At 42.3% G+C, this 26,195-nt stretch overlaps 1 protein-coding gene across 2 annotated transcripts in view; it reads left to right on the top strand.

The window, feature by feature from the left end:
• Positions 1-25,461, top strand: part of LOC140404030 (NEDD8-conjugating enzyme Ubc12) — a 32,024-nt gene extending 6,563 nt beyond the window's left edge. The window contains exons 1-6 of one of the 2 annotated variants that reach the window (XM_072492374.1): positions 273-352; positions 2,379-2,473; positions 6,070-6,108; positions 7,424-7,527; positions 12,158-12,221; positions 24,118-25,461. In XM_072492374.1, the coding sequence (XP_072348475.1) occupies positions 298-352; positions 2,379-2,473; positions 6,070-6,108; positions 7,424-7,527; positions 12,158-12,221; positions 24,118-24,258 (498 nt within the window). In that variant the 5' untranslated portion in view covers positions 273-297 and the 3' untranslated portion in view covers positions 24,259-25,461. Of the gene's footprint in view, positions 1-272; positions 353-2,378; positions 2,474-6,069; positions 6,109-7,423; positions 7,528-12,157; positions 12,222-24,117 lie in introns of those variants that run through there. The other variant, XM_072492375.1, reaches the window with a different exon arrangement.
• The last annotated feature ends 734 nt before the right edge of the window (positions 25,462-26,195 follow it).

Here is a 26,195-nt window from a genome sequence, read left to right as displayed (position 1 = left end):
CCTGTGCAGTGAAAGTTTAATTGGCGAGGTTTGATGTGCACCGGGAACGGAATTAACGTTTCAAGTTGATCATTCAACAGAAAAAATCTAAAGTTGTTTGTTTAATTATGCATTGAAGTCTCTGGCACTGCGCACTGGACTTGCAGAATGGGAGCAGGACTTTCTAACGGAATTCAGATAAAATGATGGGCTTTCTCTTGATGGCTTTATTGAATATGTTGCCGTGGCAGCAAACTTGCAACAGTGTGAGCTTCCTTTTTAAACCCAGGAACGCCGTGTGACTTTAGCGATTTCTATATGAGAAGTGTTGATCTCGTTATCCACACTACTTGGCCATTCACTTCAATCCGTGGTGAGATTTCAGTCGTAAAGCTACCTTGGGTTGTGTTGGTGTCATGGTTCCATTCGTAATAATTACTAATTACTGATCTAATAATCCAGGCAAAGCACAAATCATACCATTCGGCGAGTCGAGAATTCAAAGAACAAAGAAAAGTACAGCACAGGAACAGGCCCTTCGGCCCTCCAAGCCCGTGCCGACCATGCTGCCCGTCTAAACTAAAATCTTCTACACTTCCTGGGTCCGTATCCCTCTATTCCCATCCTATTCATGTATTTGTCAAGATGCCCCATAAACATCACTATCGTCCCTACTTCCACCACCACCTCCTCGGCAACCTGTTCCAGGCACCCACTACCCTCCCCTCGATTCAAATCAACTTTTTAAAAATTCAATGTTTAAAAAACTCCGTGGAAGTCACTGTGAAGCTGTCGGACTTTTGATTTTCTTTTCAAAAGATTTGTTTTTAAGAGTTGGTTCACTTGATGTTCTTTGTCGGAAGAAACCTGCCGTGAACATAGAACATTCAGTGCAGAAGGAGGCCATTCAGCCCAACGAGTCTGCTCCGGCCCTTTGAAAGAGCATCATACTTAAGCCCACACCTCCACCCTATCCCAGTACCCACACCTCCACCCTATCCCAGTAACCCCTCCTCACCTTTTTGGACACAAAGGGTAATTTAACACGGCCAATCCACCTAACCTGCACGTCTTTGGACCGTGGGAGGAAACCGGAGCACCCGGAGGAAACCCACGCAGACACGGGGAGAACGTGCAGACTCCGCACAGACAGTGACCCTGTCGGGAATCGAACCTGCGACCCTGGAGCTGTGAAGCCACAGTGCTAGTCACTGCTACCGTGCTGCCCTATATGTGCGACCGCAGTCCTACGATGACCTGGTTGGCTTTTGACTGTCCTCTGAAACGGCCCAGCTGATCAAAAACCGGCCATTAGGAATGGCCTTGCCCGCATCTTGAGAATTAGAGATTTTTTTTTTAAGTGACATGTTTGTGATGTTTTGAGGAATGGAATATGTCACACATCCTTCAGTCAGTCAAAGTGAAACGAGCTATTTGTTGCTTATGGCAACAACCTGCAGTTGAAAGCTTCTCTCGAATTGTCAATCCTTTCCCCCCTTCCCACCTCCCCCGCCCCAAAAGTTTCCTTTCCACTCTCCTAGTTCTCCTGAAGAGAGAGTTCTGAGAGAGCTGTTAGCCCGCTAATAACTCTCCAAAGTGGCGCACATCCCAGACGGTCCGTTCCACCAGACTATTTGACCGTCGCAGCTGAGCCCAGTCCTCTCCTCAACCTGACGCCTGCACCCAGACAGGGTGACTGGACGACACCCGGCAGCGAGCGACCTGCTCTGCAGCACTGAGGCCACTCGCTCCCCCAGCCTGTCCTTGCTTCAACCTGGCCTGTTTCTGAGTTGCGTAAATTCTACATAAAACATTTCATTCCCTTTTCTCAGGGGGAGGGCAGGCCCTGAGCCCAGAAGTATGGGAGCTAGATAGCCACAAAGATGCTTGATAATATATTAAGGATTAAATTGCAAAATCATGTTGCCCCTGTGCTCCATTTGTGATGAGACTCCTGTGAAGTATCTTTGCGAGCGATTGATGGAAAATGTCTGTGTTGCCGCTAAATGTCTTGAGTCAGAATTAGCCATTTCTATCGTCTTAGAAAAGGCAAATTATTCTGGAGGCTGGAAAGCAGAAATAAGGACAGAAATACTCCGCGGATCAGGCAGGCTCTTCGGGAATCTGCCTGAATTGTTGTGTATTTCCATCTTGACTTGGAACTAAATCACCGTTTCTGCCCTGTCACTGTGTCAAAATCCTGCAATTCCGTCCCTAACAGCACCGTGGGTGTATCTACACGGGGGCATGCAGCTCGCCACCACCGTCACGAGGATAATTAGGGATGGGCAATGAATGCTGGTCTAGCCAGTGACATTTGCATCCTATGAACAAATTTTTAAATGAAAGTTGATATTCTGATTCTTTATTGTCTTCTCCTTTTTGATTTTTTTCTCCAGATATAAATGAGTTGAATTTACCTAAAACCTGTGAAATAGTTTTCCCAGACCCTGATGACCTCCTCAACTTCAAACTTATCATCTGTCCAGATGAAGTAAGTGATGAGTGGCTGTTTATTATCAGCCTGATTAAAAGTGTTGTGTCAGGATGTGAGTTCTGCATGTCTACACTCGGATGTATTGAATACTCTGTCAATTTTAAAAACTCTTCTCCACTGTTGGAAGCCAAGGTTCCCGGTTCTCGAGCTCGAGGGGTCAATCTCAATAGTCTCTTTCGCAGTGGAATCCTTTGTCAGGCAACCCTTCAGTGGGAGATCAGGTGAGGGAAGATCCGTGATTTGACGTATTGGTTTCCAAACCCCAGATCCTACTCCCAGCCCTATGATGAGGGGCTGGCGAGAGTATATTCTGTGGAGTTCAGAGAGATGAGAGGCGAACTTGTTGTAGCAAATCAATTCTGAAGGGGCTTTGGAAGGTAGATGCTGCAAGCTTGTTTAATAATAGTAATCTTTATCGTTACAAGTAGGCTTACGTTAACACTGCAATGAAGTTACTGTGAAAATCCCCTAGTCGCCACACACCAGTGCCTGTTCGGGTACACAGAGGGAGAATTTAGAATGTCCAATTCACCTAACAAGCACGTCTTTCGGGGCTTGTGGGGGGAAACCGGAGCAGCCGGAGGAAACCCACGCAGACACGGGGAGAATGTGCAGACTCCGCACAGACAGTGACCCAAGCCGGGAGTCGAATCTGGGACCCTGGAGCTGTGATGCAACAATGCTAACCACTGTGCTACTGTTTTTGCTGATTGGGGACAAAACATGGGCAGGGCTGGGGGCACAGTGGGTTGTAAATCTTTGGAATTCTTTATCCTGGAGGATTGTGGATGCTCCAATTAATGCTGGGATGGACAGATGTTTGTGGCTGGGGAATAAAGGGATGTGGGGAAGAACATAGAACATTACAGCGCAGTACAGGCCCTTCGGCCCTCGATGTTGCGCCGACCTGTGAAACCACTCTAAAGCCCATTTACACTATTCCCTTATCGTCCATATGTCTATCCAATGACCATTTGAATACCCTTAGTGTTGGCGAGTCCACTACTGTTGCAGGCAGGGCATTCCACACCCTTACTACTCTCTGAGTAAAGAACCTACCTCTGACATCTGTCTTATATCTATCTCCCCTCAATTTAAAACTATGTCCCCTCATGCTAGACATCACCATCTGAGGAAAAAGGCTCTCACTGTCCACCCTATCCAATCCTCTGATCATCTTGTATGCCTCAATTAAGTCACCTCTTAACCTTCTCTCTAACGAAAACAGCCTCAAGTCCCTCAGCCTTTCCACATAAGATCTTCCCTCCATACCAGGCAACATTCTGGTAAATCTCCTCTGCACCCTTTCCAATGCTTCCACATCCTTCCTATAATGCGGTGACCAGAATTGCATGCAATACTCGAAATGCGGCCGCACCAGAGTTTTGTACAGCTGCAACATGACCTCATGGCTCCGAAACTCAATCCCTCTACCAATAAAAGCTAACACACCGTACGCCTTCTTAACAACCCTCTCAACCTGAGTGGCAACTTTCAGGGATCTATGTACATGGACACCGAGATCTCTCTGCTCATCCACACTGCCAAGAATCTCACCATTAGCCCAGTACTCTGTCTTCCTGTTATTCCTTCCAAAATGAATCACCTCACACTTTTCTGCATTAAACTCCATTTGCCACCTCTCAGCCCAGCGCTGCAACTTATCTATGTCCCTCTGTAACTTGTAACATCCTTCCGCACTGCCCACAACTCCACCGACTTTAGTGTCATCTACAAATTTACTCACCCATCCTTCTACGCCCTCCTCCAGGTCATTTATAAAAATGACAAACAGCAGTGGCCCCAAAACAGATCCTTGTGGTACACCACTAGTAACTGGACTCCAGTCTGAACATTTCCCATCAACCACCACCCTTTGTCTTCTTCCAGCTAGCCAATTTCTGATCCAAACTGCTAAATCACCCTGAATCCCATGCCTCCATATTTTCTGTCATGGCCTACCGTGGGGAACCTTATCAAACGCTTTACTGAAATCCATATACACCACATCAACTGCAGGAAAGTGGAGTTGAAGCCAAGATTGTCCGTGACCATGCAGGATCGATAGTGACATATTGTCTACTCCTGCTCCTGTTTCTTGTGTTCCAAAAGAGACCAGCAAAGAGTCACCATTAGTGGGGATTTGGGGAGATGAGTCAAGGCTCCAGCTGAGTGCTCCAGTTACTCCCCCTGGGAAGTGTGGGCAAAGTGTAAGCTTGGGTGTGATCCCTTCCACTGTTGAATATCCGCGGAGAATGTTTATTTGGGTGCGGCACCAGAGGAGCCCACCGCCGCCTGTCCCTGTCAGGATGGCAGGGTTGGGTAGGGTGACCATTGGTGCAGACATCAATGAAGCAAGCTTCTGTCAACACCAGGAGGTTCACAGCGAGGCCATGGATCGACAGCAAGATTTCCCGTAGGTTCCACGTTCACCTTCTTGATTATTTGTCGAGAAAAGTTCCACATGGAATCCACCTTCCAAATGATGAACCGGCGCATCTGAAACCGGAAAATGCTTCATGCAAAGAGGCACCCCCACTGACGCACACACCCCTGTCGTCCTAACCTGCGGTAGTTGCTGAATGCACCTGGCAGTGTATTCTGAGAACTAGCTGAGAAGTTTGTGCTAATTGCTATTTGATGTGAGTGGGATTTGTCGGGATTCTACATATGGGGCGTGTGGGGCATTCTGAGCAGATAAAGCATTGGGAGACTGGAACGAGGGAATTGTGGCCTGAAAATTAGAATCCGGTGGACTCGGAAGTGAAATCGGGATACACGGAGGTGATAACATTTGGACTCTCTTCCACAAGTTGCTGCTGGAGTCAATTAATTTCAACACTGGGATTGATAGATTTATTTTTTAAATATTAAGGGATATAGGACAGAAGCGCAGATGGATATGAAGTGAGGACACAGAACAACTTTGATCGTGCAGAGATTGTGGAGCAGACTTGTGGGACTAAGTGGCTGCCTCCTGTCCCGAGTGGAATGCCATATCCCATAGCACTGAACCACTGAGAGTCTGCGTGTTATATATTATTATACATCACAGGAGGGAGGGCTCCTGGGCCCTTTGATCTGTGCCAGTTCTCTGAGCTGTCCAATTTGTACCACTTCCCCCTTCCTCGGAGCTCTGCAGATTTGTCCTTTTTGTGCATGTATCTAATTTCCTTTTGAAGGGTATCGTCAAATCTGCTTCCACCAGCCTTTCAGTCAGTTCATTCCAGGTCGCAGCAACTCGGAGTGAATTCCTCATTTCCTCTCTCGCCTGAACCTCGAGCCCAGACTTTTCGGTCAATTGTTTCAAACCTGTGTCCTCTGGCACATTGGAAAAATTGGAGAATGTCTTTGGTCTGTTTGGCTTGCATCTCCTGAGAAGCTGTTTTGTTTCACTGGGATTCAGCACAATTGGAACACGTGTGAGTTGACATGCTGCAATAATATGAATGGGAAAAGGGTTTTGTATCTATTTTGGGTCTGATTAGATTTGGTCCGTTTACCTGACACGATACTCGCCAGAATGTTTTTTTCCCTTTAACTACAGTTGGAAAATGTTTCTTGTTCAAACCTTTTGTTCTTTCTGCTTTCAGGGGTTCTATAAAGGAGGGAAATTTGTGTTTAGCTTTAAGGTAAGTGAATGCTAACTGCGGACATATGAATTAGGAGAAGGCCACTCAGCCCCTCGAGCCTGCCCCCCCCCCATTCAATAAGATCATGGCTACTCTGATTTTAACCTCAGCATCACGCTCCCACCTACCCTCAGTAACCGTTCATCCCCTTATCAAGAATCTATCCAGCTCTGCCTTAAAAATATTCAAAGACTCTACTTCCACTGCCTTTTGAGGAAGAGAGTTCCAAAGACTAACGGCCCCCGGAGAGAAAGAAATTCTCCTCCTCTCTGTCCTAAATGAGTGACCTCTTATTTTTAAACAGGGACGCCCTATTTCTAGATCTCGCACAGGGGGAAACATCCTCTCCGCATCCACCCTGTCAAGACCCCTCAGGATCTTAAAGGTTCCGATCAAGTCGTCTCCCACTCTTCTAAACTCCAGTAGATACGCGCCCAGCCTGTCCGAATGTTCCTCACAAAACAGCCCTCCCATTTCAGGTATTAGTCTGGTAAACCTTCTCTAAACTGTTTCCAAAGCAGTTGCATCCTTCCTTCAATAAGGAAACCAGTATTGTACATAGTATTCCAGATGTGGTTTCACCAATGCCCCGTATGGCTGAAGCATAACCTCCCTACTTTTGTATTTAATTTCCCTCGCAATAAACAAAAACATTTTATCAGCTCTCCTAATTACTTCCTGTACCTGCATTCTAACCTTTTGTGATTCATGCACTCGGACGCCCAGATCCCTCTGCATCTCGGAGCTCTGCAATCTCTCACCATTTAGATAATATGCTTCTTTTTGATTTTTCTACCAAAATGGACAATTCCACAACAATGACAAGTGATCTCGTTGAAGGATGTAAAATTATGAAGGGGTTTGACGGGGCAAATTCCGAGAAGGTGTTTCTGCTCGTGTGGGAGTCTCGAACTGGGGGCAGAGTTTCAAAGTAAGGGGTTATCATCTTGGATGAGCCATGGAGTCAGTCATATACAACACAAGGAGTCCATTCAGCCCATCGAGTCGCCGCCGCCTCTCTATGGAGCAACCCAGTCAATCCCATTCCCCCTGTGACATGAGGAGGAATTTCATCTCTTCGCTTGGAGAATCTTTGGAATTCTCTACTACCCCGGAGACCTGTGGACGCTGAGCCATTGAATATACTCGAGGCTCAGGTGGGCAGATTGGTGAACTGTCGGGGGGGGGGGGGGATCGAGGGTTATGGGGGCCGGGCAGGAAAATAGCGTTGAGGCCAAGGTTGGGTCCGCCATTGGCGAGCGGCCTCAAAGGGTCGACTCCTGTTCTTGTTCTCAGGTATCTGTGTGTTTTGCAGGTTGGACAAGGGTATCCGCACGACCCTCCGAAGGTGAAATGTGAAACTATGGTATATCACCCGAACATCGATTTAGAAGGCAATGTTTGTCTAAACATCCTCAGGTAGGCACAGATCAGACTTGCAGACAGCTTGCACATGTTCTATTGCATCTCCAGCTGCGAGCTCTTATTGTACATTTCAATTTGTAGGTCATATGCTGTGGTCAGCTTCTAGTATGCGTGTGCTTGTATGGTGCATGTACATGGCATGCTGCAATATGGTGCGTAGCTGGGCACAAGTAGATTAGGGTGACACTGGTTAGCACTGCTGCCTCACAGTGCCAGGGACCCAGTTTCGATTCTGGCCTTGGGTGACTGTGGAGTTTGCACATTCTGGACTTGAGTAGAGTCTCTTTTGGAGGGTCGGTACAGACTCGATAGGCTGAATGGCCTCCTTCTCCACTGTAGGGATTCTATGATTTCAGGCAGACCATTGTGTGGACTCAGACCGAGGAGGCGGCTGGATGTTGGACTCGTAACCATAGATTATCATAGAATTTACAGTGCAGAAGGAGGCCATTCGGCCCATCGTGTCTGCACCGGCTCTTGGAAAGAGAACGTTACGCAAGGTCAACACCTCCACCCTATCCCCATAACCCAGTAACCCCACCCAACACTAAGGGCAATTTTGGACACTAAGGGCAATTTATCATGGCCAATCCACCTAACCTGCACATCTTTGGACTGTGGGAGGAAACCGGAGCACCCGGAGGACACCCACGCACACACAGGGAGGATGTGCAGACTCCGCACAGACAGTGACCCAAGCCGGAATTGAACCTGGGACCCTGGAGCTGTGAAGCAATTGTGCTATCCACAATGCTATCGTGCTGCCCTTACGGTGCAGCCAGAGACCATTCGACCCATCGAGTCCTTACTGACTCTGTACCCGTGGCCCTTCAAATTTATTTCCTTTCAAACGGCCGTCTGATTTCCTTTTGAAATCATTTGTCATCCCCACTGCCTCGTTGACGGCAAGTTTCAGCTCATTATTATCTTCTGCATAATTATCATTATTATCTTCTGGGGGTGGGGTGGAGGGGCTGAGACCACACTGCAATTTGAATTAGAGTCCAGAATAGAAAAGGGAAAGATGTTAAATTAGGAAAAGGGTTCTAATGGTTAGAAACTTCTGTGTGTCAGGGAGGCAGAATTGAAGGATCTGAATTCTGTAACAAGGGCATTTGGCACAGTGATTTTTATAAGTTGAATCAGAAATGCAGCAAATTGTCAAGGTTTAAGAATGAGAATCAGAGAATTTACAGTGCAAAGGAAGCCATTCGGCTCATCGAGTCTTCATCGGCCCACGGAAAGATCACCCCACCTAAGCCCACATCTCCACCCTATCGCAGTAACCCTATCTAGCCTTTTTGGACATTAAGGGGCAATTCAGCATGGCCACCTAAGCTGCACATCTTTGGACTGTGGGAGGAAACCGGAGCACCCGGAGGAAACCCACGCAGACACGGGGAGAACGTGCAGACTCCTCACAGACAGTGACCCAAGCCGGGAATCGAACCTGGGACCCTGGAGCTGTGAAGCAACTGTGCTAACCACTGTGCTACCATGCCGCCCTCAGGGGAAGCAATCCAAGTTGGATAACGACTCAGTTTTAATGGGGACGCAGGAACAGAGACCCGTGGAAATGCGTAAACGGGGACTTTTGAAGAGATTTGATAGAGGTTACTTTCCCCCTTTATTCCTTCATGCGACGCGGGGGTCGCTGGCTGGGTCAGCCTTTGTTGTCCACCCTTAATTGCACTTGCATTGAGTGACTTGCCAGATCATTTCAGAGCGAGCAGTTACGGGTCGACCACTGTGGGTCTGGAGTCAGGCATAGGTTAGACCAGGTAAGGACGGCAGGTTTCCTTCCCCGAACCGACATTACTGAGCCAGACCCTTGTCTGTAACTACCAGTGATGGTTGTCACCGGCTTTATGATTCTAGCTTTGTTAATTGCATTGCGATTCCCCAGCTGCTGTACTGGGATTCGAACCCCCGTCCCCTGAGCATTAGCCTGAGCCTCGGGACTGCTAGTCCGGTGGCATTGGCACAACACCACTGTCTCCTCAAAATCATCAATTGTTTTGGGAAAATAAATCGGGGGAAACTGTTTCCCCTGGTGGAAGGTGAGTGATCAGAGGGCGCAGATTTGAGGGAATTGGCCAAAGAACCGCGGGTGAATTATTTTGCACACCGAGTGAGTTGTTGTGAGAATGCGCTGCTTGAAAGGGCGGTGGAAGCAGATTCAATAGTGTCCAATGAGGGTAGTGTCCTCGGCCCAACCATCTTCATCTGCTTCATCAATCACCTCCCTTCCATCATAAGGTCAGAATTGGGGATGTTTGCGGATGACTGCACCATGTTCAGCACCATCCACGACTCCTCATAACGAAGCAGTCCGTGTCCAAATGCAGCAAGACCTGGACAATATCCAGGCTTGGGCTGACAAGTGGCAAGTTACATGCACTCCGCACAGTGCCAGGCAGTGGCCATCTACAAGAGAGGATCTAACCATCGCCCCTTGACATTCAATGGCATTAACTTCACTGAATCCCCCACTATCAACATCCTGGGGGTTACCATTGATCAGAAACTGAAATGAACTAGCCACATTAATACTGTGGCGACCAGGTCAGATCAGAGGCTAGGAGTCGTCTCCCCCCCCCCCCCCCCCCCCTCCAAAAGCCTGCCCACCATCTACAAAGCACAAGTCAGGAGTGTAATGGAACACTCGCCACTTGCCTGGATGAGCGCAGCTCCAACAACACTCAACAAGCTCAACACCATCCAGGACAAAGCAGCCCTGCTTGATTGCTCCCCCTTCCACAAACATTCAAACCCTCCATCACTGACGAACAGTGGCAGCCGTGTGTACCTCTACTGTCGCTGGATCAAAATCCTGTAACTCCCTCCCTAACAGCACTGTGGTTGTACCTACATCTCAAGAATTGCAGCGGTTCAAGATTGGATTTGTTTATTGTCACATGTACCGAGGTACAGTGAAAAGTATTTTTCTGCGAGCAGCTCAACAGATCATTAAGTACATGAAAAGAAAAGGAAATAAAAGAAAATACATCATAGGGCAACACAACATATACAATGTAACTACATAAACACCGGCATCGGGTGAAGCATACAGGAGTGCAGGATTAATCAGGTCAGCACACACATAACATCGCAGCCAATCACCAGTGAGAGCACACGCACTATAAAAACAGGGGACACCACAGTTCCTGCTCATTCTACCAGGAGATAGCTCAGAGCACAGAGCTCACAGCGCGCCACTCAGACATAGACCATGTGCTGAGTGCCTCACTAAGATAGTGATAGGGCTGGGTCCACAGGTTAGCTGGTGAAGCACGTACCCAAGCCAGTAGTTAGTTGTTACCGTTGATTAGACAATAAAACAGAGTTTTACAGACGTGTTGGATCATTTGTGCATCAGAACACCCAACACGACAGTAGGGGAGAGGAACAATGGCATGGGGTGATAGGATAGTTCCAGCAATGAGCTATCACAGGCTCAACGGACCGAATGCTGGCCTCCTGTGCTGTGACTGGCTGTGATTCTATTTATGACAAAGAGGCTCCTGTTTTATAGGATGAGCTGAAGGTTACGCTTGCTGCACATTTACACGATTGGAGACCTCTCTGCGTTGTGCAATATACGTACCTGAGTGACATTTCTGTTATTCCCATGGCGTTGGTGGATTGCTGACATTAAGTTTGCTTTTATTTATTCTGTCCTCGTTTCGGACTAGACCAAGGCCGCCTTACTTTCATTCTTGGCCCCGAGGCGCTGAACGGCTGTCAAATGAGCAGTAAAAATCTTGTATTTTCGACTGAACTATACCATGACTAAAAATCCATCATCCAAGGCGAGTCTGCTGGATAATTACCTCCACCGTCTCAGTGATGGTTGTCTTCACTTTGTTTTTCTCATCTTGGCCTTCTCATGTCTGCGATCTCCGAGGTTGCCAGGCTTCCACCCACCAGCGCTGCTCCTGAATCCGCTCGTTTAGTGTCACTCTGCCCCAGTGACGTTTGAGAGGTCACCATGCAGGAGGCAACCAGGAAGTGATGCAGTGTGTTCGCACATTCAGATACAGCTCGCATCAATCAAAACAAACCGCAGGTGCATGTGCACACATGCAGACAAGCACGCTCACGCAGGTGTAGAGCCGCATGCACACATGCATGTGCAGACAAACTTAAACATGGCTCATATCTTTTCTCCAGCTCTTTAAATCCTGAGCGGTTAACCGCTCTACGCTTAGCATTACGGAATACAGTCCAAGAAGCCCTTTTTGAATAAAGGCAAAATATAGTGAATCCTGAAAGCAACTCAATGTTGTCGAGAGAAGCAAACATTGTCATTTCAGATCCAGACCCAATTAGAAGCAGTTAGTAACTTCAAAAGCTTATAAGCAAGTGTGGAGCTGGGGGAAGCAAAGAGGAAGGCTCACAACAGGGCAGGAGTGATTGAATGCTAAAAGGGATGATTGTGATTGGTCGCGTACATGGCATTGTGCATTGGTGCTGGTGATAGGTAAGGGTAACTCACTGAATTACTGCCATTCCATTGAAAAGTAAGGATCATGCATTGTTGTTTATTTATTAGAGTAAGGATCACTTGGGGTGTAATTGTGTAAACAACATCTTTAATCATCCCTCTGTTTTCTTTGCACAGAGAGGACTGGAAACCTGTATTAACAATAAATTCTATAATTTATGGGCTGCAGTACCTGTTTTTGGTAAGTGGACAAACCACAAGCTTGTTTCTAAGATTGGGGCAGCTTGTTATTGTTGGGAAGCGCATTAAACCTCTCCAAATCCCCTGATCCTATGAGCATCAAATAGCTAAACCAGCAATAAGATATATAAGCGCATATAGAACCAAGTTGGTTATAGGGATTGGGTTGCTGGAGCACAGGTTCAACACCCTTAAACTGCTGTTAAATCTGTGTGTGAGATCTATCCTATTAAATCTGTGTGTGATCTATCCTATTAAGTCTGTGTGTGATCTATCCTATTAAGTCTGTGTGTGATCTATCCTATTAAGTCTGTGTGTGATCTATCCTATTAAATCTGTGTGTGATCTATCCGATTAAATCTGTGTGTGATCTATCCGATTAAATCTGTGTGTGATCTATCCGATTAAATCTGTGTGTGATCTATCCGATTAAATCTGTGTGTGATCTATCCTATTAAATCTGTGTGATCTATCCTATTAAATCTGTGTGTGATCTATCCTATTAAATCTGTGTGTGATCTATCCGATTAAATCTGTGAGATCTATCCTATTAAATCTGTGTGTGTGATCTATCCTATTAAATCTGTGTGTGATCTATCCTATTAAATCCGGGTGTGTGATCTATCCTATTAAATCTGTGTGTGAGATCTATCCTATTAAATCTGTGTGTGATCTATCCTATTAAATCTGTGTGAGATCTATCCTATTAAATCTGTGTGTGTGATCTATCCTATTAAATCAGTGTGTGTGATCTATCCTATTAAATCTGTGTGATCTATCCTATTAAATCTGTGTGTGTGATCTATCCTATTAAATCTGTGTGATCTATCCTATTAAATCTGTGTGTGATCGATCCGATTAAATCTGCGTGTGTGATCTATCCTATTAAATCTGTGTGATCTATCCTATTAAATCTGCGTGTGTGATCTATCCTATTAAATCTGCGTGTGATCTATCCTATTAAATCTGCGTGTGTGATCTATTCTATTAAATCTGTGTGAGATCTATCCTATTAAATATGTGTGTGATCTATCCTATTAAATCTGTGTGTGATCTATCCTATTAAATCTGTGTGATCTATCCTATTAAATCTGTGTGTGATCTATCCTATTAAATCTGTGTGTGATCTATCCTATTAAATCTGTGTGTGTGATCTATCCTATTAAATCTGTGTGTGTGATCTATCCTATTAAATCTGTGATCTATCCTATTAAATCTGCGTGTGTGACCTATCCTATTAAATCTGTGTGTGATCTATCCTATTAAATCTGTGTGTGTGATCTATCCTATTAAATCTGTTTGTGTGATCTATCCTATTAAATCTGTGTGATCTATCCTAGTAAATCTGCGTGTGATCTATCCTATTATATCTGTGTGATCTATCCTATTAAATCTGTGTGTGATCTATCCTATTATATCTGTGTGTGATCTATCCTATTAAATCTGCGTGTGTGATCTATTCTATTAAAACTGTGTGTGTGATCTATCATATTAAATTTGCGTGTGTGACCTATCCTATTAAATCTGTGTGTGATCTATCCTATTAAATCTGTGTGTGAGATCTATCCTATTAAATCTGTGTGAGATCTATCCTATTAAATCTGTGTGTGATCTATCCTATTAAATCTGTGTGTGTGATCTATCCTATTAAATCTGTGTGATCTATCCTATTAAATCTGCGTGTGTTATCTATCCTATTAAATCTGTGTGATCTATCCTATTAAATCTGTGTGTGATCTATCCTATTATATCTGTGTGTGATCTATCCTATTAAATCTGTGTGAGATCTATCCTATTAAATCTGTGTGATCTATCCTATTAAATCTGGGTGTGATCTATCCTTTAAATCTGTGTGTGATCTATCCTATTAAATCTGTGTGTGATCTATCCTATTAAATCTGTATGGGATCTATCCTATTAAATCTGTGTGTGTGATCTAACCTATTAAATCTGTGTGTGAGATCTATCCTATGAAATCTGTGTGATCTATCCTATGAAATCTGTGTGTGTGATCTATCCTATTAAATCTGTGTGATCTATCCTATTAAATCTGTGTGTGATCTATCCTATTAAATCTGTGTGTGTGATCTATCCTATTAAATCTGTGTGTGATCTATCCTATTAAATCTGTGTGTGTGATCTATCCTATTAAATCTGTGTGTGTGATCTATCCTATTAAATCTGTGATCTATCCTATTAAATCTGTGATCTATCCTATTAAATCTGTGTGATCTATCCTATTAAATCTGTGATCTATCCTATTAATTCTGTGTGATCTATCCTATTAAATCTGCGTGTGTGACCTATCCTATTAAATCTGTGTGTGATCTATCCTATTAAATCTGTGTGTGTGATCTATCCTATTAAATCTGTGTGTGTGATCTATCCTATTAAATCTGTGATCTATCCTATTAAATCTGCGTGTGTGATCTATCCTATTAAAACTGTGTGTGATCTATCATATTACATTTGTGTGTGTGACCTATCCTATTAAATCTGCGTGTGATCTATCCTATTAAATCTGTGTGATCTATCCTATTAAATCTGTGTGTGATCTATCCTATTAAATCTGTGTGTGTGATCTATCCTATTAAATCTGTGTGATCTATCCTATTAAATCTGCGTGTGTTATCTATCCTATTAAATCTATGTGTGATCTATCCTATTAAATCTGTGTGTGAGATCTATCCTATTATATCTGTGTGTGATCTATCCTACTAAATCTGTGTGTGTGATCTATCCTATTAAATCTGTGTGAGATCTATCCTATTAAATCTGTGTGTGATCTATCCTATTAAATCTGTGTGATCTATCCTATTAAATCTGTGTGATCTATCCTAGTAAATCTGTGTGTGATCTATCCTATTAAATCTGTGTGAGATCGCTCCTATTAAATCTGTGTGAGATCTATCCTATTAAATCTGTGTGTGAGATCTATCCTATTAAGTCTGTGTGAGATCTATCCTATTAAATCTGTGTGTGATCTATCCTATTAAATCTGTGTGTGATCTATCCTATTAAATCTGTGTGATCTATCCTATTAAATCTGCGTGTGTTATCTATCCTATTAAATCTATGTGTGATCTATCCTATTAAATCTGTGTGTGAGATCTATCCTATTATATCTGTGTGTGATCTATCCTATTAAATCTGTGTGTGTGATCTATCCTATTAAATCTGTGTGTGTGATCTATCCTATTAAATCTGTGTGTGAGATCTATCCAATTAAATCTGTGTGAGATCTATCCTATTAAATCTGTGTGAGAGCTATCCTATTAAATCTGTGTGAGATCTATCCTATTAAATCTGTGTGTGATCTATCCTATTAAATCTGTGTGATCTATCCTAGTAAATCTGCGTGTGATCTATCCTATTAAATCTGTGTGAGATCTCTCCTATTAAATCTGTGTGTGAGATCTATCCTATTAAATCTGTGTGTGAGATCTCTCCTATTAAATCTGTGTGAGATCTATCCTATTAAATCTGTGTGTGATCTACCCTATTAAATCTGTGTGTGATCTATCCTATTAAATCTGTGTGTGATCTATCCTATTACATCTGTGTGAGATCTCTCCTATTAAATCTGTGTGTGAGATCTATCCTATTAAATCTGTGTGAGATCTATCCTATTAAATCTGTGTGTGATCTATCCTATTAAATCTGTGTGTGATCTATCCTATTAAATCTGTGTGTGAGATCTCTCCTATTAAATCTGTGTGAGATCTATCCTATTAAATCTGTGTGTGATCTATCCTATTAAATCTGTGTGTGATCTATCCTATTAAATCTGTGTGTGATCTATCCTATTAAATCTGTGTGAGATCTCTCCTATTAAATCTGTGTGTGAGATCTATCCTATTAAATCTGCGTGTGTGATCTATCCTATTAAAACTGTGTGTGATCTATCATATTACATTTGTGTGTGTGACCTATCCTATTAAATCTGCGTGTGATCTATCCTATTAAATCTGTGTGATCTATCCTATTAAATCTGTGTGTGATCTATCCTATTAAATCTGTGTGTGTGATCTATCCTATTAAATCTGTGTGATCTATCCTATTAAATCTGCGTGTGTTATCTATCCTATTAAATCTATGTGTGATCTATCCTATTAAATCTGTGTGTGAGATCTATCCTATTATATCTGTGTGTGATCTATCCTATTAAATCTGTGTGTGTGATCTATCCTATTAAATCTGTGTGAGATCTATCCTATTAAATCTGTGTGTGATCTATCCTATTAAATCTGTGTGATCTATCCTATTAAATCTGTGTGATCTATCCTAGTAAATCTGTGTGTGATCTATCCTATTAAATCTGTGTGAGATCGCTCCTATTAAATCTGTGTGAGATCTATCCTATTAAATCTGTGTGTGAGATCTATCCTATTAAGTCTGTGTGAGATCTATCCTATTAAATCTGTGTGTGATCTATCCTATTAAATCTGTGTGTGATCTATCCTATTAAATCTGTGTGATCTATCCTATTAAATCTGCGTGTGTTATCTATCCTATTAAATCTATGTGTGATCTATCCTATTAAATCTGTGTGTGAGATCTATCCTATTATATCTGTGTGTGATCTATCCTATTAAATCTGTGTGTGTGATCTATCCTATTAAATCTGTGTGTGAGATCTATCCAATTAAATCTGTGTGAGATCTATCCTATTAAATCTGTGTGAGAGCTATCCTATTAAATCTGTGTGAGATCTATCCTATTAAATCTGTGTGTGATCTATCCTATTAAATCTGTGTGATCTATCCTAGTAAATCTGCGTGTGATCTATCCTATTACATCTGTGTGAGATCTCTCCTATTAAATCTGTGTGTGAGATCTATCCTATTAAATCTGTGTGAGATCTATCCTATTAAATCTGTGTGTGATCTATCCTATTAAATCTGTGTGTGATCTATCCTATTAAATCTGTGTGTGAGATCTCTCCTATTAAATCTGTGTGAGATCTATCCTATTAAATCTGTGTGTGATCTATCCTATTAAATCTGTGTGATCTATCCTATTAAATCTGCGTGTGTTATCTATCCTATTAAATCTATGTGTGATCTATCCTATTAAATCTGTGTGTGAGATCTATCCTATTATATCTGTGTGTGATCTATCCTATTAAATCAGTGTGTGTGATCTATCCTATTAAATCTGTGTGAGATCTCTCCTATTAAATCTGTGTGTGAGATCTATCCTATTAAATCTGTGTGTGAGATCTCTCCTATTAAATCTGTGTGAGATCTATCCTATTAAATCTGTGTGTGATCTACCCTATTAAATCTGTGTGTGATCTATCCTATTAAATCTGTGTGTGATCTATCCTATTACATCTGTGTGAGATCTCTCCTATTAAATCTGTGTGTGAGATCTATCCTATTAAATCTGTGTGAGATCTATCCTATTAAATCTGTGTGTGATCTATCCTATTAAATCTGTGTGTGATCTATCCTATTAAATCTGTGTGTGAGATCTCTCCTATTAAATCTGTGTGAGATCTATCCTATTAAATCTGTGTGTGATCTATCCTATTAAATCTGTGTGTGATCTATCCTATTAAATCTGTGTGTGATCTATCCTATTAAATCTGTGTGCGATCTCTCCTATTAAATCTGTGTGTGAGATCTATCCTATTAAATCTGTGTGTGAGATCTATCCTATTAAATCTGTGTGTGATCTATCCTATTAAATCTGTGTGTGATCTATCCTATTAAATCTGTGTGAGATCTCTCCTATTAAATCTGTGTGTGAGATCTCTCCTGTTAAATCTGTGTGTGAGATCTCTCCTATTAAATCTGTGTGTGTGTTCTATCCTATTAAATCTGTGTGTGTGATCTATCCTATTAAATCTGTGTGATCTATCCTATTAAATCTGTGTGTGTTCTATCCTATTAAATCTATGTGAGATCTATCCTATTAAATCTGTGTGTGAGATCTATCCTATTAAATCTGTGTGTGTGATCTATCCTATTAAATCTGTGTGTGAGATCTATCCTATTAAATCTGTGTGAGATCTATCCTATTAAATCTGTGTGTGATCTATCCTATTAAATCTTTGTGTGTGATCTATCCCATTAAATCTGTGTGATCTATCCAATTAAATCTGTGTGTGATCTATCCTATTAAATCTGTGTGTGATCTATCCTATTAAATCTGTGTGAGAGATCTATCCTCTTAAACCTGTGTGAGATCTATCCTATTAAATCTGCGTGTGTGATCTCTCCTATTAAATCTGTGTGTGAGATCTATCCTATTAAAACTGTGTGAGATCTATCCTATCAAACCTGTGTGTGTGATCTATCCTATTAAATCTGTGTGTGATCTATCCTATTAAACCTGTGTGTGATCTATCCTATTAAATCTGTGTGTGATCTATCCTATTAAATCTGTGTGTGATCTATCCTATTAAATCTGTGTGCGATCTATCCTATTAAATCTGCGTGTGTGATCTATCCTATTAAATCTGCGTGTGTGATCTATCCTATTAAATCTGTGCTATCTATCCTATTAAATCTGTGTGTGATCTATCCTATTAAATCTGTGTGATCTATCCTATTAAATCAGTGTGTGTGATCTATCCTATTAAATCTGTGTGATCTATCCTATTAAATCTGTGCGATCTATCCTATTAAATCAGTGTGTGTGATCTATCCTATTAAATCTGTGTGATCTATCCTATTAAATCTGTGTGATCTATCCTATTAAATCTGTGTGTGATCTATCCTATTAAATCAGTGTGTGTGATCTATCCTATTAAATCTGTGTGATCTATCCTATTAAATCTGTGTGATCTATCCTATTAAATCTGTGTGATCTATCCTATTAAATCTGTGTGATCTATCCTATTAAATCTGTGTGATCTATCCTATTAAATCTGTGCTATCTATCCTATTAAATCTGTGTGTGATCTATCCTATTAAATCTGTGTGATCTATCCTATTAAATCAGTGTGTGTGATCTATCCTATTAAATCTGTGTGATCTATCCTATTAAATCTGTGTGATCTATCCTATTAAATCAGTGTGTGTGATCTATCCTATTAAATCTGTGTGATCTATCCTATTAAATCTGTGCGATCTATCCTATTAAATCTGCGTGTGTGATCTATACTATTAAATCTGCGTGTGTGATCTATCCTATTAAATCTGTGTGCGATCTATCCTATTAAATCTGCGTGTGATCTATCCTATTAAATCTGTGCGATCTATCCTATTAAATCTGCGTGTGTGATCTATCCTATTAAATCTGTGTGCGATCTATCCTATTAAATCTGCGTGTGATCTATCCTATTAAATCTGTGCGATCTATCCTATTAAATCTGCGTGTGATCTATCCTATTAAATCTGTGCGATCTATCCTATTACATCTGTGTGATCTATCCTATTAAATCTGTGCGATCTATCCTATTAAATCTGCGTGTGTGATCTATACTATTAAATCTGCGTGTGTGATCTATCCTATTAAATCTGTGTGCGATCTATCCTATTAAATCTGCGTGTGTGATCTATCCTATTAAACCTGTGCAATCTATCCTATTAAATCTGTGTGTGATCTATCCTATTAAATCTGTGCGTGTGATCTATCCTTTTAAATCTGTGCGTGTGATCTATCCTATTAAATCTGTGTGTGTGATCTATCCTATTAAATCTGTGCGTGTGATCTATCCTATTAAATCTGTGTGTGTGATCTATCCTATTAAATCTGTGCGTGATCTATCCTATTAAATCTGTGCGATCTATCCTATTAAATCTGCGTGTGTGATCTATCCTATTAAATCTGTGCGATCTATCCTATTAAATCTGTGTGTGATCTATCCTATTAAATCCGAGCGATCTATCCTATTAAATCTGCTTGTGTGATCTATCCTATTAAATCTGTGTGTGTGATCTATCCTATTATATCTCTGTGTGTGATCTATCCTATTAAATCTGTGTGTGATCTATCCTATTAAATCTGTGTGTGATCTATCCTATTAAATCTGTGTGTGATCTATCCTATTAAATCAGTGTGTGATCTATCCTATTAAATCTGTGTGTGATCTATCCTATTAAATCAGTGTGTGATCTATCCTATTAAATCTGTGATCTATCCTATTAAATCTGTGTGTGATCTATACTATTAAATCTGTGTGATCTATCCTATTAAATCAGTGTGTGTGATCTATCCTATTAAATCTGTGCGATCTATCCTATTAAATCTGTGTGTGATCTATCCTATTAAATCTGTGTGTGTGATCTATCCTATTAAATCTGTGCGATCTATCCTATTAAATCTGCATGTGATCTATCCTATTAAATCTGTGTGTGATCTATCCTATTAAATCTGTGTGTGATCTATCCTATTAAATCTGTGTGTGATCTATCCTATTAAATCAGTGTGATCTATCCTATTAAATCAGTGTGATCTATTCTATTAAATCTGTGTGATCTATCTTATTAAATCTGTGTGTGTGATCTATCCTATTAAATCTGTGTGTGATCTATCCTATTAAATCTGTGTGTGATCTATCCTATTAAATCTGTGTGTGATCTATCCTATTAAATCAGTGTGTGTGATCTATCCTATTAAACCTGTGTGTGATCTATCCTATTAAATCTGTGTGTGATCTATCCTATTAAATCAGTGTGTGTGATCTATCCTATTAAATCTGTGTGATCTATCCTATTAAATCTGTGTGTGATCTATCCTATTAAATCTGTGTGTGATCTATCCTATTAAATCTGTGTGATCTATCCTATTAAATCTGTGTGATCTATCCTATTAAATCTGTGTGTGATCTATCCTATTAAATCTGTGTGATCTATCCTATTAAATCTGTGTGTGTGTTCTATCCTATTAAATCTGTGTGTGATCTATCCTAGTAAATCCGTGTGTGATCTATCCTATTAAATCTGTGTGTGTGATCTATCCTATTAAATCTGTGTGTGTGTTCTATCCTATTAAATCTGTGTGTGATCTATCCTAGTAAATCCGTGTGTGATCTATCCTATTAAATCTGTGTGTGTGATCTATCCTATTAAATCTGTGTGTGATCTATCCTATTAAATCTGTGTGATCTATCCTATTAAATCTGTGTGATCTATCCTATTAAATCTGTGTTTGATCTATCCTATTAAATCTGTGTGATCTATCCTATTAAATCTGTGTGTGTGTTCTATCCTATTAAATCTGTGTGTGATCTATCCTAGTAAATCCGTGTGTGATCTATCCTATTAAATCTGTGTGTGTGATCTATCCTATTAAATCTGTGTGTGATCTATCCTATTAAATCTGTGTGATCTATCCTATTAAACCTGTGTGATCTATCCTATTAAATCTGTGTTTGATCTATCCTATTAAATCTGTGTGATCTATCCTATTAAATCTGTGTGTGATCTATCCTATTAAATCTGTGTGTGATCTATCCTATTAAATCTGTGTGATCTATCCTATTAAATCTGTGTGAGATCTATCCTATTAAATCTGTGTGTGTGTTCTATCCTATTAAATCTGTGTGTGTTCTATCCTATTAAATCTGTGTGTGATCTATCCTATTAAATCTGTGTGTGATCTATCCTATTAAATCTGTGTGTGTGTTCTATCCTCTTAAATCTCTGTGATCTATCCTATTAAATCTGTGTGTGATCTATCCTATTAAATCTGTGTGTGATCTATCCTATTAAATCTGTGTGTGTGTTCTATCCTATTAAATCTGTGTGATCTATCCTATTAAATCTGTGTGATCTATCCTATTAAATCTGTGTGTGATCTATCCTATTAAATCTGTGTGTGATCTATCCTATTAGATCTGTGTGTGTGTTCTATCCTATTAAATCTGTGTGTGTTCTATCCTATTAAATCTGTGTGTGATCTATCCTATTACATCTCTGTGTGTGATCTATCCTATTAAATCTTGTTATGGCCCTCAGCTCTGTTATGTGTTGATCATTATTCTGTCATGGTCATGCCTGCAGTTGGTTACCCCGCCACTGGGTGGAGCTAGCCACAATCCAGGAGCCACGCAGTTTCTAAACTACAGAGTATAGAGCCCGCGCACCCCTTCAGACAGTCACTGAACAGTCAGCAAATACGACTCTGTGAATGTCAGTTCCAGAGTTGCCAGTTATTGTGCAGCTCTGATTTTACACATTGCCAGCTTTTGGCTCCCAACAAATATTGTTCCGTGTCTCAGTAATTAAATGACAGCGGTGGCTCAGTTGGAAACATATTTTTCCTCATGAGTCACAATGTTCTGGCTCCAACCCCAGGACTCGAGTGCACAAATCCATGCTGGAACCCGTCCAGAGGCGTACCGAGGGAGCCCTACAGTGTCTGAGGTGCCGTATTGCAGATGAGGCGTTAAACGCAGGCCTGCTCAGGAGGATTTAGAAGATCCCACGGCCACTGTTGCGAAGAAGCGCAGGGTGCTTCTACCCGGTGCCCTGGACGATAATTATCCCTCAGTGGGTATCATTAAAAACGCATCATCTGGTCATTATCACGTTGCTGTTTGCAAATCCTGTTGTGTGCAAATTGGCTGCCTCATTTTCTCCAGTAAAACAGTGACCACGGTTCATCGAACATAGAACATACAGTGCAGAAGGAGGCCATTCGGCCCATCGAGTCTGCACCGACCCACTTAAGACCTCACTTCCATCCTATCCCCATAACCCCCTACTAACCTTTTTTCGGACACTAAGGGCAATTTATCATGGCCAATCCACGTAACCTGCACGTCTTTGGACTGTGGGCAGAAACCGGAGCACCCGGAGGAAACCCACGCAGACACGGGGAGAACGTGCAGACTCCGCACAGACAGTGACCCAGCGGGGAATCGAACCTGAGACCCTGGTGCTGTGTAGCCACAGCACTATCCACTTGTGCTACCGTGCTGCTTAATTGTACTTTTAAGATGACATGACGAAAAGGGTGACGTGAACACAAGTCTGCCTTTTCATTCTGTCGACCGGATGTCCATGTTTCTGAGCTTTTGTTTAATGACATCCCTGTGAACAGCTTGGGATGTATTTTTCCACGTTAAACGTGCTGTAGAAATACAGGCTGGTGTTTAGCATCCTAAATCAGAAATAACTGTCAGGGGACGTATTTCCAGGGAGGGGTCGAGAACCCACTGCCGTAACTCTGAAAAGACACTCAGCCGATGTGCACCCTTTCTGCCAGGCATGGCTCCGAAAGCTGAGATGCTCCTGGCTAAGATCACCCTCTTGCTTAGCAGACAGGTGTACAGCAGCTTTAGACGCTCTTTGAACCCCAGATATTAAGGAGGTTTCACTGGCCTTCGAGTGGAGTGGTTCGCACCTGCAGTAGGTGTCCGCAAAGCACCGGCGCCACACTCGAGAAGGAAACGAAAGGCTTGTATTTATGGCGCCTTTCATAACCTCAAACTGCCTCAACGCAGTTGACAGCAGAAGGTGTCTTTGCGGTGTCGCCACTGTTGTAACGAAGGAAGTGCAGAAACCAATTTGCGCACAGCAAGACCCCAGAAACAGCAATGACCGGAGAATGAGTTTTGCTGATGCTGATAGAGGGATGGGTATTTGCCAGGACAGGATGAACAACCCGCCTGCACTTTGAAATAGCGCCCATGGGATTTTCGGTTGCGTGTAGCCGAGTGGGCAGGTACTGCCACGTTTCAGCATCCCAGTTGAAAGCTGAGTCCTCTTGACGGTTCAGCGCCCCCTTGGTACTGCCCTACAGCACAAGCTTTACATCCCAATTTCTAGAATGAGGCCTGAACTCGGCGACGGGAGAGCTCCCCGCTGAGCCACGGCTGGTGAGAAGAATGGGTCCGGCCCTGAACTTCGGAGCGCAAAACCCCGGGGATGTGAATTAAGGCCTGTATCTTTTTTTTAAACGTTTCTTTCTTTGCCCACCCCCTCCCCCCTCACTCTCAGGAGCCGAACCCCGAGGACCCCTTGAACAAGGAAGCAGCTGAAGTTCTTCAAAACAACAGACGTCTCTTTGAACAGAACGTGCAGCGATCCATGCGAGGTGGCTACATCGGTTCCACTTACTTTGAGCGATGCCTTAAGTAGGGGCTCAGAACACACAAACTGAAGCCACACAGAGAGAGAGAGAGAGAGAGAAATCTGACATACTTAAATATATAAAACATTAAAAATACTCTCCCGAAAGCAGGAGGGCCATAGAGAGGATGAAGAGGCGGTTCCCACTTACACCCCTCAGCCTATTGGCACAGGAAGGAAATCGAATTGGAATTTTAAAAATAAAAAGAGGACTGCTTGATTGTTGTAATAGCTTTAGAGCATGCTAGAAAGTTTGAAATAATTTTGGTTCTCTTCTTTGCCGCTCCCCCCCCCCCCCCCCCCCCAAACCCACCCACCCCACCCCAATTAAATTTATTGTAAGTGTTTCACTTGAGGAGTGCTGCCATCTTTATGTTAATAAAAGTTTTTTTAAATGTCTCTGGAATATTTTTACCCCCGCCCCGCCCCCCCCCCCCCCCCCCCCCCCCCCCAACTTTCCTCCCCGCCCTCCCAGTCCCAGTGCCTCTGCTGCCTACCGACTCTGCTGTGGGTGGAAACATGCAGGATGTTCCAGAGGAGGAGGAAGTTACCAGTTGGATGTGGAGAGAGATAGAGAGAGACGTTACTGTACTGCTGCGTCTAATCTGTTTTGAATGTTTTGCCTGTTCATTAAGTTGTATAGATTTTTTTTTTTTTTAAATGAAGAGTTCCCTCCCATTTTGTTTCTGTAGTAGGTTATTTTTCTCGACCATGTAATGGAATGTTATACGTGTAGTTTCCACTCCGCACATCGACCGCAGTAGGAGACCTGCTCCCTCCGTTCTTCCCTCCGGATGCGGGAGTGTTGGTTGGATCACCATTGTAGTCCTTGTCAGACCCGAGCTGTCGCATTCTGCCTAGCTGCAAGTTTAAACAATCCGTTTTGCGAACTCCCCGATGAGTGAGGGAGGGGGTGCATGTTTACGCAACATAACTGCAAAGCAGAGCGGCCTCTTCAGAAATGACTGCTTATATATCTGCACATCCTAGCCACAGCTCGTGCTGGTCATGATCGCGCCTGTTTTTCTTTTCATATTGCCAGGTTATTCCGATGTTGGTGTACTCATGTGATTGTTTAAAAAAAAAAAACAACTCTTGGTTCAGTTTTAATTTAAGAGATTTCACACGACCTGTGATGTTTAATTTTTACTGACCACACTTTATTTCAAAAATAATAAAAACAAACTCGGTTACATTTAACTATCCCTTAAATTGTAACCTGCTCCTGCTTTTTATTCTGCTTGGTAATTTAGATAGTGTGCCCGAAATAAACACTCTTCCCCGTTCCCCTCCAACCTTTGGTCTGGTGTTGTGCTGTGAACAGGAAGGTCGTGCATTTAGTTCTGGTGCCCGTGCTGTCAGGGGGCACCAGCTCTGGTGGGTGGATGGGGGTGCAGTGTTGGTCTTGCAACCGCGAGGTTTACTTTTGGCTAGTGGTGGGCGAGGAATCGGACAGGTGTCTCCGCTGCTATGGGAAAGTGGACTTGAGGATGGCATCCTGGTCAAACATCCCAGTGTCCTCGACAGAACTGCACCGTGACAGGCGGTGCCGTACATTGTTGGAGGTACAGCTCATGAGTTTCTTCAGTTTTTATCTTCAGTTCAGGCAGAGGCTGGGTACGGGAACTTTTTAGATATGCAGAATTGCCAGTGTGCCTGGCAAGGAGCATCCTTCAAGCAACATGTGCTACCCTGGCAATTTTAAGTGCACCATGCACCCACTGCTAACTTGCATGTGGTGGACTTGTTCCAAATACTTGTCCATCTTCCTGTTCCCCCTGCTGGTGTTTTTCCTTTAGTGTGGAAGTCACTGATTGTAACATATGGGTCTGCTGTTTTTTTTTTTGTTGATGCAGTTTTTCTATCATTGGCTTAACAGTGACCCATGCAGCAATGCAACTCCCCACTTGGCACTAAGCTACTTTGCGCTCTTACAATTCAACCTG

This window comes from Scyliorhinus torazame, chromosome 29 (genome assembly GCF_047496885.1).
Source record: "Scyliorhinus torazame isolate Kashiwa2021f chromosome 29, sScyTor2.1, whole genome shotgun sequence".
Classification (NCBI taxonomy): Eukaryota; Metazoa; Chordata; class Chondrichthyes; order Carcharhiniformes; family Scyliorhinidae; genus Scyliorhinus; species Scyliorhinus torazame.
The sequence above is the reverse complement of the archived record's forward strand: the minus strand, read 5'-3'. Positions and strand labels throughout refer to the sequence as shown.